This window comes from Balaenoptera musculus, chromosome 13 (assembly GCF_009873245.2).
Source record: "Balaenoptera musculus isolate JJ_BM4_2016_0621 chromosome 13, mBalMus1.pri.v3, whole genome shotgun sequence".
In the NCBI taxonomy this organism is placed as follows: domain Eukaryota; kingdom Metazoa; phylum Chordata; class Mammalia; order Artiodactyla; family Balaenopteridae; genus Balaenoptera; species Balaenoptera musculus.
In genome coordinates this window covers 58,821,904-58,837,007 of record NC_045797.1, presented here as the reverse complement: position 1 = coordinate 58,837,007, position 15,104 = coordinate 58,821,904, and the positions used below count along the sequence as shown (strand labels likewise).

General features: G+C 33.8%; 2 protein-coding genes across 3 annotated transcripts in view; one reads left to right on the top strand and one right to left on the bottom strand.

Annotated features, from left to right (window-relative positions):
• The window catches only part of ARHGEF33 (Rho guanine nucleotide exchange factor 33), a 113,811-nt gene extending 101,378 nt beyond the window's left edge, over nt 1-12,433 (top strand). Inside the window, exon 20 of the mRNA XM_036873672.1 lies at nt 11,890-12,433. Coding sequence (XP_036729567.1) covers nt 11,890-11,971 — 82 coding nt within the window. The 3' untranslated portion in view covers nt 11,972-12,433. The remainder of the gene's footprint in view (nt 1-11,889) is intronic.
• SOS1 (SOS Ras/Rac guanine nucleotide exchange factor 1) overlaps nt 1-15,104 on the bottom strand; it is a 152,499-nt gene that overhangs the window by 22,742 nt on the left and 114,653 nt on the right. For both annotated transcript variants that reach the window (XM_036873665.1, XM_036873666.1), the window contains exons 11-17: nt 10,201-10,282; nt 9,321-9,443; nt 8,701-8,804; nt 7,326-7,548; nt 6,070-6,189; nt 1,768-1,930; nt 1,148-1,265 (exon numbers count right to left, since the gene is read on the bottom strand). In XM_036873665.1, coding sequence (XP_036729560.1) covers nt 1,148-1,265; nt 1,768-1,930; nt 6,070-6,189; nt 7,326-7,548; nt 8,701-8,804; nt 9,321-9,443; nt 10,201-10,282 — 933 coding nt within the window. The remainder of the gene's footprint in view (nt 1-1,147; nt 1,266-1,767; nt 1,931-6,069; nt 6,190-7,325; nt 7,549-8,700; nt 8,805-9,320; nt 9,444-10,200; nt 10,283-15,104) is intronic.

Genomic DNA, 15,104 nt, shown 5'->3' with positions numbered 1-15,104 from the left:
ATAATATGTATATGTACAAAACTGGTTGGTTATAAAGCCTGAACAAAAATGTCAATTGAAAAAATATCAGGACATAACAATGTTACATGAAGTATAACTTAAAGCTATATAGAAAATATATAAAGAGAGATGAGGAAAAGGCTAGAAGAAAATATACCACATACTAAAAAGACTAAACACCAGATGTGTAATTGAGGTCATAATTTTTTAAGTATTTAGAGGAAGAATCATCAGAGCATATATACCAGCAGAGAAAAGAAACCAGTGTGAAAGAGATATTGAAGATATAAAATAACAGGAAATAAGCTGGGACGAAGTGAGAGGGTGGCATGGACTTATATATACTACCAAATACTACCCAGATAGCTAGTGGGAAGCAGCCACATAGCACAGGGAGATCAGCTCGGTGCTCTGTGACCACCTAGAGGGGAGGGATAGGGAGGGTGGGAGGGAGACGCAAGAGGGAGGAGACATGGGGATATATGTATATGTATAGCTGATTCACTTTGTTATAAAGCAGAAACTAACACACCACTGTAAAGCAATTATACTCCAATAAAGACGTTAAATAAATAAATAAATAAATAAAATACAGGAAATAAATGATGGAATAAGATAGAGGAACCTACAGAAAGCGAGAAGATTCAGATGGTAGGTTTCAGTCTTAAAAGAAAGAAAAGGCACTACCTTACTCTGGTGCAGAAGGGAAGGAAAAAAGAATAGGTAAAATTTTGATGTGTAGAAGGTGTGGGCCCAAAGGCACATGCACTGTGATTTTTAGCCATGTGAGACTGTTTATAAGCAGCATGATTATCAAGTATGGGTAAATACGGCCATGCCTCTTCTGTAGAGTGTTTGGTTTACTAAAAGTCAATAAAAAAGATTTCTATGAATATTAAAACAGAAGTAAGCATTATACAATATTGAATGGCTGCACAATATGGAAATAAAAAGTGGAATGTACATATTGGGCTTCATCTTAAAAAAGTCCTCATAGAGAAAAATTCTAAGGGGATTCAGGTGCTAAATATTTGTTAAATAAGTATTTTCTGCTGGTATATTAGACATGTGTTTACTCAGTCATTTAATGAAATAACTGTCTTGTTTTATCCAGAAACACGATAAAAATTTAAGGAGAAATGCTCACCAAAGAAAGGCACACATGGTGGATTAATAGACCTGAGTTTTGCCAAATATTTCTTATAGTGATCTTCACTTAGTTCATGAGCTTCTTCTAAAATTTTCTTTTGGCGACTTGGTATTTGCTACAATAAAAAAAAAATAATGTTTAGGGAATATAAGTTTACAAAAGGAATCACAGGTTTTGCCAAAAAATGCCAGGCTTAGAGTAAAGCCCAAACACAACAGTATCAGTTTGATTCTAAGAATGATAATACTGCTTCAAAGAGTCTATCTTCATAGACCTTAGTACAAACTTAAAGAACAAGTGTGTGTGTGTGAGAGAAATCTATTTCATCTTGCCATTCCTCAAACAAGTATGTGAGCATTTAGTTGTACATTATATTACAAATTAGGTGCTGAAATCTTTTTATTCTTCTAACTTAGGCTAGGACCTGTGAATGCATTTTAATGAGACTGCCTAATTTACAAAGAACAACCAATTCAATACAAAATTTAGGTAATTCCATCATTTCAGCTGTTACTGAAAAGATAGATGAGGAATGTAAAAATTAAAGGTCATAACTGTTAACATCCTGATTCCTAGAACAGGGAATGGAAAAAACACCTTTAGATAAGCAAACCTACCTCAAACGTGTGGTCTAGTCTGTATACAGGTGATGAGTTCATAGCACTGACAACCTCAAGGACACCATTGAAGTTGTTCAGCTCTTGAAAGACTTGCAGAATCTCAATTATTCGACTCACCACAGCTACTCTTTCTTCTAAGTTTTCAGTTTCTACAATACATCTGGGAATCAAAGACAAAAAGTGAATTAAAAAATTTGGAGTTTTCCCAACGAAGATATGATTTAAAGAATTTAGCAAACAAAATGGAATGGAGGGCAGCTATAGTGTAACAGTAGAGAATACATATTCAGAATGGCAGGTAAATAGTAGGTGAATGGAAGAGAAGGCAATGCCTTCAGTCAGGCGTGCTGCCTGTCACTGTTTTCCAGACTGATACAGTCAACCGGTCAGTCATTCTTCCTATTATATTTGGTGCATTCTCTCTCAGTATTGGAGTTCTATGATCAGTCTATCATCTTGTTGAATGTATGCTGGTCTTTAGGATGTGGGTGTGTTCTAGGGAAACTTATTCACAAATTTAAGAATTCTCTGCCTCTTTTTATTCTTCATCTAATTGTAAGATTTTAGTGATTAATGCTTAATTTCTTTCTTTGACATACAGAAATAATTACTACATTTCTAAGAACAGCTCTTTAGATAAGCACTATAATGTTAAAAAGTGAATGAAAGTATTTTACTACCGTTCAGAATAAAAAATTTTTAATTACTTAGAAAGAATAAAAAAGTCAATGAAAACAAAAGCTCTTTACATTTAAATACCAAGAATCCTTGGAAAGTACATATATATCCAAGTAAATAGCTAAAAGGAAGCTATGCTCAAAAAAGAATTCCTCAGTGAGCATTTATTCTCTATTTCTAATATTTGAGAAAAATTTTTATTTACTAATCACTTATCAGTAAAGAAAATATTTTAAACTTGGTTTTCAATAATGTGATAGTAAACAACTCAATCTAAGAAAAAATAAAATACACATATGTTAAAAATAAATATAAATCAATATTAAACATTAACAAAAATGTAAAGTTGTGGATTACACTATTCTCTGGTGAGGCTGATCTAACACTGAAAAAAAAAACACTGCAAAACTATCAAAATAAATTTGCCTTATTATCAAATTAAACATAACATGTTTATGCATTAAAGCATTAGATGTCTACAAATCATATACCAGCTAACTAGTTATCTAGACATTTTAAAAGGTATGATACAAGTATAATATGTTTACATCTTTTTTTAACTCAGTTGATATTAACTAGGTCTACACAATGACACCACCCGTGGAGCTTTTATAAAAACCAGGTACGTCTGGGATGATTTATCTGGAAGTGACTTCAATTCTAATGCACATCTATGGCTAAAAACCACTGTGGCAAATGAACAAGAACCTCTTCCACTGAAAAGGCAGAAACTGGAACCCTTGTACAGTGTTAATGGTGAGAATGCAAAATGATGTAGCCACTATGGAAAACAGTATGGAGGTTCCTCAAAAAAAAATTAAAAATAGGACTATCATATGATCAGCAATCCCACTTCTAGGTATTTATCCAAAAGTACTGTAATCTCAAAGAGATATTAGCACTCCCATGTTCATTGCAGCACTATTCACAATAGCCAAATGTGGAAACAACCTAAATGTCCATCTACAAATGAAAGGATAAAGAAAATGAGAAATATATGTACCATGGAATATTATTCAGTCAAAAAGAAGGAAATCTTGCAATATGTGACAAGATGGATGAACACTGAGGACATTATGCTAAGTGAAATAAGCCAGTCATAGAAGGACAAATACTGCATGATTCTACATATATGAGGTATCTAAAATAGACTTATAGAAGCAAAGAACAAAGTGATGGTTGCCAGGGGCTGGGGAGGGGGAAATGGGGAGTTGCTAATCAACATGTATAAATTTTCATGTTGATTAGCACTTATTTACACAAGATAAATAAATTCTAGAGATCTGCTGGACATTATGCCTATAGATAATAATACTGTATTTGTACACTGAAAAAAATCTTACCACAATTAAAAAAAGCAAAAAGAGAAAGGAAAAAGATCAGGAAATGGCCGCCTTCTCAGTAATCTATTAAAAAATAGGACAGAAATGAAAATGGTCTGTATGTCTTATGAGTTATGTTTCCTCTTTATAGACATAACTTTTAATTATTATGATGGAAAAGCACTTCTGCAACTGAAGTGTAGTTATTTGACTTGATAAAGAAGAAATCAGGAAGCAACAGTTAGCGGGCAAATTCCAAAGTTTTACTTTTTAGAGGCTAAGAAGTAATAACATAAATAGAAGGAAGTCCTAACTTTCAGATGACTTATTTCTCGTTAGGAATTGCTTTCTGGTCTTTATCCACACTCTAGCTCACATTCCAGTCATTGCTTTATGTCACTGGTCTTGTGTTCTGATAATGCCAATATGATCTGTGGAAACTTCATATCACCCTTAAAAAATATGGGTCAAGATCATAAAAATTATGGCCAATACATAAAACTCTAATATCTGGCTCCAATTATAAAACTGTATTGAGATTCTGGACTTTTGACATGACAGTGTAAGAAGTTCTGCTTACTTACTCCTCAGGGAAACTGGTGAAAATTATATACATAATTATATATATAAAGTTCTAGCAGTCTCTGGAAATGGCCCTAATAGCAAATGGCAAATAAAGAAACATTTATTGGGACTTCTCTGGTGGTGCAGCGGTTAAGAATCCGCCTGCCGATGCAGGGGACACGGGTTCGATCCCTGGTCCGGGAAGATCCCACATGCCGCAGAGCAACTAAGCCCGTGCACCCACAGCTACTGAGCCTGTGCTCTAGAGCCCGTGAGCCACAACTACTGAGCCCACGTGCCACAACTAATGAAGCTTGCGTGCCTAGAGCCCATGTTCCGCAACAAGAGAAGCCACCACAATGAAGAGTAGCCCCCACTTGCTTCAACTAGAGAAAGTCTGCGTGCAGCAACAAAGACCCAATGCAGCCAAAAATAAATACATACATAAATAAATAAATAAATAAATTTTTTAAAAGAGAGAGAAACATCTATTCAGGAAAATTTACAACAATTCAGTAAGAGGCAAGAGTTTGTGGTATCTGAACCAAGACTTCCCCTACCCTCATTCCTCAGAGAACCTTGCGGGGTTGGGTAGGGTGGGGGGCAGTTAGCCCAGACAGCCAAGAACACAGGGCCCCCTACCCCTCTAACCTCTAAAATGTCAGGCTTCACTGGGGGAGAACACAGGCAACAGTAAACTGCCTGCAAGACAGACCTGATATGTCAGATTTAACAAAAAAAGATTTCAAAGTAGCCATTCTGAATTTGTTCACAGAACTAAAGGAAAGTATGATTTAAAAAGTAAAGGGGGGTATGATTACAATGTGCACCAATAGGGAGTATCCTAAAAGACACAGGAATTATAAAAGAAACCAAATGGAAACTCTGGATTTGAAAAGTACAATAGTTAAAATAAAAATTTTACTAGAGGGACTCAATAGTCAATTTGAACTGGCAGAAGAAAAAAATAGTTAAACTTGAAGATAGAGGTATTGTTTAAAAAATGAAGGCAAAATAAAGACCTTCCCATATAAACAAAAACTAAGAGAATTTGTTGCTAGCAGACCCACCATACAAGAAATAGTAATGCAAGTTCTTCAGGCTGAAAGCAAGTGACCCCAGATGGTAATATGAATCCACACAAAGAGCACTGGTAAAGGTAATTATATGATTATAAAAAACACAATAAATGCCTATTTTTTTCCTTATTGCTTTTCTTAACTGATTTAAAAGGCAACTGTATAAAATAATGTGTATGTAATGTATTGTTGGGCCTATAACATAGAGAAATGTAATGTATGTGAAATACATTGCCAATAACTACACAAAGAGTGGGTGAGAGCAAAGCTGTAACAGGCTAAGAAAATAATGGCAAATGGTAGTAAAGCAATAATTATAACAATGTATTGTTAGATCTACATCGTTAATTATGTCACATATATTACAATACCACAAAAGGGAGGGAGTGAATAGAGCCACAGAGGAGTAACATTTCTACATATCACTAGAATTCTGGTATAAATCTGAAGCTAATTCTATTATGATGTATGTGGCAAACCTAAAAACAATCATTAATAAAATAACTTAAAATGCTGCATTAGAAAATTATTCACTCAGTGCAAACAAAAGGAGGAACAGAGGAACACCAACAACAAAAAAGACATGAGACAAACAGAATTGCAGTGAAATTTATAACATAACTGCTATGAAATGTAAGAAGATCAGTAATACTTACTTCTCAAACCACAGAGTGAGATTAGTGGTATGCCGGATCATTTTCAGAAGATTAGGAGAATTAATTTCTTTGTCTTCCTTTGTCCACACACTTCCAACTAATTCTGATGGCTGTACAGCTCTAAAATCATCAAGACATAATTCTATGTGATACTTTTCCCTCTAGTATACTGTTTTATTAAGTAAATGAGATAAAAGGTTTATGAAAACAAGAACAAAAACATTATAATTTTGCATCTTTTTCTATAGATTTAAAAAAAATTTTGTATGCATGTACTGTGTACTTTTTTTTTTTTATTGCTTTATAGTAGCATTTTGCTTTGGGCAAGGTTGAGATTTCTTCATAGTATCTTTCCCAGCACTTATAAATATTATCTAACAAATTAGGGTGAGAAAGTAGATTGGGATAATTCTTTTAAATAAATGATAATGTGATAATAATCAGTCCAATGAGGGTATAGTAATCGCTGCATTCATAAATGTTTTTTTTTTTTCCCCTCCTAAAGGAGGGGGAAAAATCCCTCCTGGGAAGGGTACTGGGAAAGAAATAAAATACATTCTAACACTGATTTTGGGACAGTGATGATTTTTGGTGGGAGATCTATAAATTTAGTTCCTTTTTTCATTTAGTTTTTACAAAATTAAATAGTTTGAAATCTAAATAGTCCAAATTTAAAACTATAAACAGACATTTTTTTGAGATAGTAGTTTTATCAATGTAGGAAAACTATAAAAGGCTAAATGGCAATGACTAAATGTTCTCAATGACAATGGCAGTAGCTAACTCATTGAGCCCTTACTCTGTGCTGGGCAATGTGCTACGTGCTGTAAATATATGGACTATTTTTTTTTTTTTTTTTATGGACTATTTTAAACCTTGCACAACAGCTCCACGAGTAGGTACCATCATTAGCCCCATTTTACTCTTGAGCTAACTAAGCAGCAGAGGGATAAAAGTTACACAAGAAGGTTAAAGTTGCCCAAGGATACCAAGCCAACAATTGGTAAAGCCAGGATCTGAACTTAGCTTTACCAACTAGGGGTGACTGCAGAAAGAGAGAAGCTGTAAATCCAGATAGAGCAAAGAGGATGAGAGAGTGAAAGAGGAGCCTTCCATACATCAGGCCTTATTACAAGACACTTCATGTACTATCTCATTTATGTCTTATAACAATCCTACATGGCAGAAATCAGCATTTCATTTTAAAAGTTAACTCATTTGAAAGGATTTTGCAGCTTCAACATCAAATTACATACCGATATAGATCTGATTCCAGTAAAGTGAGTTGTCGAGCAATTTCTATTGGGTGTAAGGTGAGCAGGTCAAAAGTCTCTATGTGCCCAGGTCTGCTTATATGCCACTCAACTGTGGGAGGTGAACTCTGAAATGTAATATTATGACCTGGTCCATTGTCTCTTGCAATTTTTTTCCTTTGGATTATTTTAGTGATGGATTCAACCCACTTTTTCATTGCTTTACCTGAAATAACATTACATTAAAAATAACATTTAAACATTTTACTCAATATTTTATTTTTAAAAAATAGTTTAAAATCATATAAGTGATAACTGAATATATCTTTACTATAAAAAGTTCAAATGATCAAAATTAAAAAAAAGAAGTTCCCTTTTACCGTTTCCCTATTCCCTATCCCAATCTCAGCTTTCTTCAAGTGGATAACCACTGTTAATAGTTTGGTATATATTCTTTCACATCCTTTTTAAATAAGAGAAAGTAATTTATTTGTAGAAATTTTTCACCTCTATTGTTCTAAACTTCAGTTCAAAATATTATTTTATAATCCTCTCCAAAAAAGATATATCTTGCACAAATAAGATTTATAATGATAGATCATACAACATTAGCTGTTAATCTAACAAACTTTGCATTTTATAAACCAAACAGTGCAGAGGACTCCTTCATCTTGTGTGAGCTTTTGATGTGGCTTCGTTTTGTACTATGCATGAAAGTACTATTATTTAACGCTTTACTTTTCGATTCTCATTTAAAGTGTATGATGGAAATAGAAACAAGTTTGTCTAGGACACCCTTAGACCTATACAATCAAAGTATCTTTAAAACTAGAAGGGGAACTGGAGATGATCAAGCCTAGCTCCTCATGTTACTGAAAAGGAAACTGAAGTCTAAAGAATCAAAATGATTTTGCCAGAGTCATTTATCTAATGAGTGGCAGTGTTCAGAAGACAACTCTTGTTTCTTGGCTCTCAGTTCAGTGTGCTCTGCTGCCTCTCTGATATGTTATGCACTATTCACCTAACTGTGTCCCAGTCAACCTCCATCGTGGTGTTATAATGGCACAACAGTTCCTAATTATCCTTTGGTACATGTATTTTCAGATGTGTTAAGACAGCATAAATTGAGACTTTTTCTATCCAATTCCAAAATATCAGTAAGTTGATTTACTAAATGAAAATTCATTGGATCAACAGGATGATTATTAAACAATTTGTAGGTCAAAAATGGCGAAAATTTTAAACTTTTCTAGTTGGTTATGCTGGCATTATTACAAATACCTCTTAACTACACTGAGCAGTAGTGATGTAGGTTGATAGTCACCATATTGGTACTTTTATTACATATAAAACTAAGGCACTTTAAAAAAAAAAATACCTCTTACTGTTCCAATAAATTCCTCCATTCGCTGCAAAAGATCTGCGTCTCTTTCAAAATCGTAGAAGTGGTGCTCTACCCAGTGCCGACATACATTTAATACTCTATGGCATTAACACAGAAGAAGAATTGAATTACATGGGAACTCGGACATAAACATTTATCACAATGAGTGGTATAAATGAAAACAGAGTAACTCTTACCAAATTAAATACAGCTGACCCTTGAATAACAGGGTTTGAACTGCACGGCTCCACTTATACTTGGATTTTTTTTTTTTTTTCCAATAAATCTATACCACAGTACTACACCCTAGGCAGGTGGTTCAATCTGTGGATGCAGAACCACGGATTCAGAGGGCTGACTGTGGATTTTCTACTGTGCCAAGGGTCAGTGTCCCTAACCCCCACGTTGTTCAAGGGTCAACTTTAATCTTATAAGTGGCTTACCACTTTCAAAATTCTATGTTAATTAAGACTTATACAGTAATTTCTGATAATTCCTCTTTACTTCACTCATTTTACATGTACTTCCTCCTTGCTTGGGAAACATCCTTATTTAACTCTGAAACAAAAGTTCAACAAAAGCTTATTTACTTCAGTTATTTATTTAATGCTTACCGCAGTTGTACAGGCTGTATATATTCTTTTCTAAACCTTTTTAGTTCTGCACTCAAGGGCTGATCTCCATTCTCTATAGCTATGCGATCAGCTTCTGTTGGCTCAGGCTCTGGAATTTCAAACCTAACATAAAACAGAACAAACTAATGAAAAGATCAATGATATCAAATTATGCAAACAGAAAACTACAAATCTTTTCACTAGTCAGCACAATCAAGAGAGCACTGTAAAAAATACTAGGATATACACATCGGTGAAAACAAGTGAGGATTCTATAATGTAAAGACTAATGATTTAATTTTTTAAGAAGAAATTAATACTTGCCAATATAAATAAAACCAACTAGAAACATAATAAAGAGTACATGCAAAGTCTAAAAATAAGTGTGATTATAAAGTTAAGGGAATGATATTCATTTTTGGCTTGTGTAATTACTCTAAATCAGCCAACATAAAACTTTTTAAGGGTAAGTTCTGAAAAGCTGACTGCTCTTTGGGTACATGAAACACTTTTCTTGATTACGGTACTTGTTCACTCAATTTTCCTCAACATGTGGTATATTTGAAAAATTCTGTTTAGAACATTTAAATCATTAAAATTTGAATTTCCAGAGCCTAAATTCTACATTTTTATAGTCTTTAACTTAATTCTGTAAATTTGAAATTTCACATACTGAGTTTCCATGTAAAAAAGTCTGCCTATTTTTGTATTTAAATAATCAAAGCTAACATATTATTATAAAATAAATGGTCATCCAAGAGATTTTCTTCTTAAAGTATTCATGAACGACAACTTAAAGCTCATTCAATATATTTCCATATCTTAGCTCAATCTCATTAAAAAAAAGAACAAAGAATTTAAACATTTTAAATTGACAGACCTTTCTATTAAAAGACTCAGTAGTTCTTGAGGTTTACAAAAGGATCTATATGTTGTAAGAAATGTCCGAACAAAATTGGGATCTATGAAGAAAAAGGAAAAATATCTTATTAAAATCTTTTATTCAGAATGATTAAAACTATTATTTACATTTTCCAAAGAGATTAAATAGTCAATTTTAAAAGTCCCAAAATGTTTTGACCACACAGAATGCTTTGGACTTTGAAATCAACTGCTAACTTTAGTTTCTTCCTAAATTAGTGGCAAAATCATTGATACTAAAATTTTACATCAACTTATTTCTTGACCTCTGCACACTCTGACTAGCTGATATTAAACTCATTATTGGCCACAGGAATACAAAGGGAAGAAAGGCAGAGCATAAAAGCAAGCTTCCACATGCTACATGGATCTCAGAACATCACCAGTTGGTTTATCTCCCTTGTAAACAGAAAGGCCACAGCAATAACCCATTACTTTTCCTGCTCTTCAGACTAGTTTATCTGGATTAGTTATCTGGATTTCTTCAAATCATGTTAATAGAGCATACAACTGGAAATTGGATCTTATAATGTTGTAGATTAAGTTAAATAGTTTCTAAATTGTTTTATGTGCTAAAAGTCTTAATTAAAACTGCTAAAAGATGCTTATAAATACCTATAAGTTATTAAAACTATTAAATGTGTAAGAATATGTTGATTTGGCTCTATTCACAACTTTTAATTACTTTCATTGCAAGTAGACACAATGAGAGTTCAATCATAAGAGTGGGAGTCTTCAACCCCTTCCATGAAAGGATTTGCTTTTCATTCATACTTCATGAAGTTAAAGCAGGAAGCTGACTGAGTGTGATCACCTTTCCAGGCCTGCCTACTTGAGTCTCTCCTTGACAGTATTCTCCCAGAGTTGTGGAGAAAGGCTGCTGTCATCAGCACAAGAGACCTGGGCTATCATCTGCATAAAGGGAGTTGGGGGTGGCGGGAGACATCTTCCCATAATGGGGAATAATAAAAACACTCACCACTCACTGTAACTCAAATTTCATCAAGGTCCACATTTAGTTGTAAGAGTCTTTAAAAAGGAGGAGGGGAGAATTCATTAACTTGAGTTTTTTATTGGGAGTATCCTTTTCCTACTTCACATCACTATGGAATGGTAAGCTCTAATTTAATGATAAATTTATTTAGAGTAGCAACTACCTTTATTTTTGTTAGGCTACACACTATGGATTCTTTATAAGAAATACAATGTCTGTTATTAGCATAGGATTTAGCAAGAATCAAATTCATTTGCATGGAAAATCTCTATTTAGTCTGATTCTGTCTGATTAAGAATCACCCTAAATTGAGCCTTAAAATAAAGTAACTATATTAACTTCCCCCCACCCCCCGGCCAAAATCAAATACATGGATTTATCATAAAATAGAAATCTATTTCCAATCTATTGGTATATGTGGTCATCAAGATAATGAATTGATTTAAATATCAGACAACCTTGAATTTAAGATTATAATAATTTTTTAAGTTAAAGAAAAATTTACATAATAAAAATATATTGGTTTTAAATGGCCCTCTTCTCCTTTAGCTTCATACCTTCTGAGGCTAGAGTGGGTTACTGATAAAAGTGATTTAAATAGATACAATCCTTTAGTAATTTCCTCTCTGTTGGTATTTTATTGTTTGTCTTCAGTTACAGAGTTCCTCAAACGTTAAAGACTAATGTCTCAACCAGAAGAAAAGATTTTAAAACAGAAGGCTGTACAAGATTTTAAAACAGAGATTTATATCGGTTTCATCACAATCCTCCCTTTCAAGAATCTTCTTCCTGTTCTGCAAATCTATATGTAAAGGTGAGGCTACTCAAAACATCATGTCCTTAGGAAGCAAAAGCAGTGGCCACTGTAGAGATGCTGAGCTCTCACTGTTGGAGAGGCCAGACCCTCAGTACAGAGTGCTCCAAATAGCCCTGAGCTGTGTTCCAAAATGAAGGGTAACCTCTCCCTTTTTTAAAAGAAAAGTTTATTTTAGTCCAGAAGTCTAAAATCAATATCCAGATCCATTTCTTCTCAAATGCCACCTAAGTCAGGCTAAAAAGTTGTGGGATATCAAAGATACTTTTAAGTTGAAAAACAATAAAAGCAAGTTCTAAGTGAATTAAAGTATGTTTTAAGAAAACTGGCTATTTTTAAAGGCAGACTATTTTAAAACAGCCTTTTCATCTTATACCAAAACTTCTGGCCATTTCAGTGCTTTACTAACTGATGACAATGCTGGGAAAGTCATGATGTGCCGCAGTGCCACACCAGTCAAAGGGGCTCACATCAATTCCTGATGTCTGTTACGTAATGAATTCAAAGAGCATTCATATAATTCATTCCATATGATTTCTGTGAAGTGAGCAGGGCGGCTGCTGTTTTTCCCTTTCTACATATGACAGAAGTAACTAAGAGTTACCTAAAGTCACACAATAGAGTGACACAGATGGAACCAGAATCTAGATCGTGTGATTTCTGATTTACTGCTTTTTTCTGCCATATCACCTAACCTCCATGGATTAAAGGATTTGTTAAGGTTTCCAAAGCTGTGAGAGCTAAATATAAAGAATGAATCCATGAGTTACATAATCACTGTAGAAATTTACACAAATGATTAATTCAGAATGAAGCTGTAAACTGCTAATCTTGGTTAAAGGCACTAAAGTCATTGAGAAATTAGCAGTCTAATTGTGATTCTGTAATTCTTGTTAAGCCTTCTTCCAGATTTTAGGAAGTAGCAGCTGTACCTTCCTGTACACTATTCAGAAGAGGAGTTTCTGAAGCTGGCGGTGAAATAAACACTCCCACAATCATCACTGTTGTATTAACTTCTAAAGTGACTCAAGTTTAAGTTGTTTTTAGCTTGATTAGAAATTAGAGCAGTCTTGCCAACAGAAAAAACCAGCAGAAGCTAAAAATAAACCAAGAAAAATTGGCAAGAGTTTAAGTACTTTCAAAAAACATCTTAAAGGCTGAATATATTCCCAGGCTTGTATTAATTTAGGCTCTATTTCTAGTTTCTAAAGCAGTGGGAAATTGCTAATGAATGAAAAACTTATATTAAGAGAGGACATAACATCTATATTTGAAATTTTGCACAAAATTCCATATTCCAGAAGCTATTTTTATTTCTATTGATTTCCCCATTTCAGTGATAGTGACACATATAATGTCACACTAACCACTGGAAACCTTTATCTTATTGATGATACAAAGGACTAAGATAATTAGGTATTTTAAAAGTACCCGTCAATAAGGACAGGTTATATAATTTTGTAGGAAAACAAAGTACCTACTTACATTTATCAGACAATGATAATAGCTAAGTTTTACACTGCTTCTGTTATCTACCTGTATTATAAAGTGATGTTTCAGAGACAGATGGAAGGCAAATGCGTTAAAAATATAAAAGCCAGGCTGATTTGGTTTTAAAACATAAGCACAAATATTTGTGGAGAAAATGAAAATCAACTATGTCGATATTCTCCTCTTTCTGTTTATCGCTAGTGGATGTAATTCCACAAACCTCTTTCTCCAACATAACCCCTAATGGATTTCAATATGAGCAATGGGAAAAACATCCTTTGTGGTTTTTCTTCTTCACCATTTTAGGTAACACTCTTTTCTACTCTCAAAGCCCTGTACTAAGATGTCCACCATGTTCACTAGCTGCTCTGCCTCCGTCTACCCAACCTCTCTGTGTGTACAAGCACCTGCCAACTCTACCATCAAGTCCCCGGTCTCGGCCCAGGCTATTTCAAATATGAGCCATGTTTTCTATTTTCTGCTGGCCTTCTAGCTGCCTGTCTCCCTCATTCTAAAGCTATTTTCTTTGGTAATATTTTATTGTACAATTCTTCAAAATCTTAGGAAATCAGAGCATATTTACATTAATGTTCAGAATACAGCATACTAGATTTGAGGTGATAAATTTAATCCTTTTTAAACACATTTTTATTGGCAAGGTCAATAAATTTATGAAATATTTGTTACATAGAGAGTTATTTATGTAAATACCCCTCCCCCAACCACCATAGTGAAACACCGTTAATCAGGATGTCTGTTCATGTGATAATTCTCCCTTTAATACAGCCATTTAAAACGCTACAAGAAACAATAAGCTCCTCAACAAGGATTTATAAACAATCACTCTTGAATTCCTTAAAAAAGGAAACAGACGCTATGCTGACGCACAAACACTTAAAAAAAAATCAGAGAGTTTAAAAATAGAACAGCACTGCCCTATAGATCAAAAATTGTTCAAAAGATTTTTTTAAAAGTTAAAACACCCGAGCTGAGCTTATATAGGACACAAACTCCAAAGAAATCTAATGCAGTGTTTTGCAAATTTTCTATATGAGGGCATAAAATAGTAAATACTTTAAAGAAAAATATCAACTGGCTTAAATTTTTTCAATACCATTTTCTTTAAAAGAGAAATTTACCATACATAGGAAACACCTTTTCCCCACACTTCAGTATGAAAAGCTTTTATTTCCATATAATGTCAGTTCTGAAAGACCCCTACCGCAGTCATCTCATTTCTCTAAGAGAGACTATCAAAACCAGACACACCATCTCCAAATATCTCTTCACCCGTGTTGTTTTAAAGTCTCAGTAATTAATTTGTACTAAATTATTTCCTATAACTCTGTAACAGAAGTGAAATTCCTACTTTCATCTTCTGCTTTTTATGTATATTGCTTTGTGCTTTCTTACTGTAGGTAAAAGTCTCTTCACATCCTTACCAGATGCAGAATGATCCACCTAACTAGACAATTTCCCCCCCACACCATTTCAGATGAATTCTGAAGTTCTGATGTAGTTAACGAATTATTGTATGTCCAGAAATACTGGACCTGAGGCACTA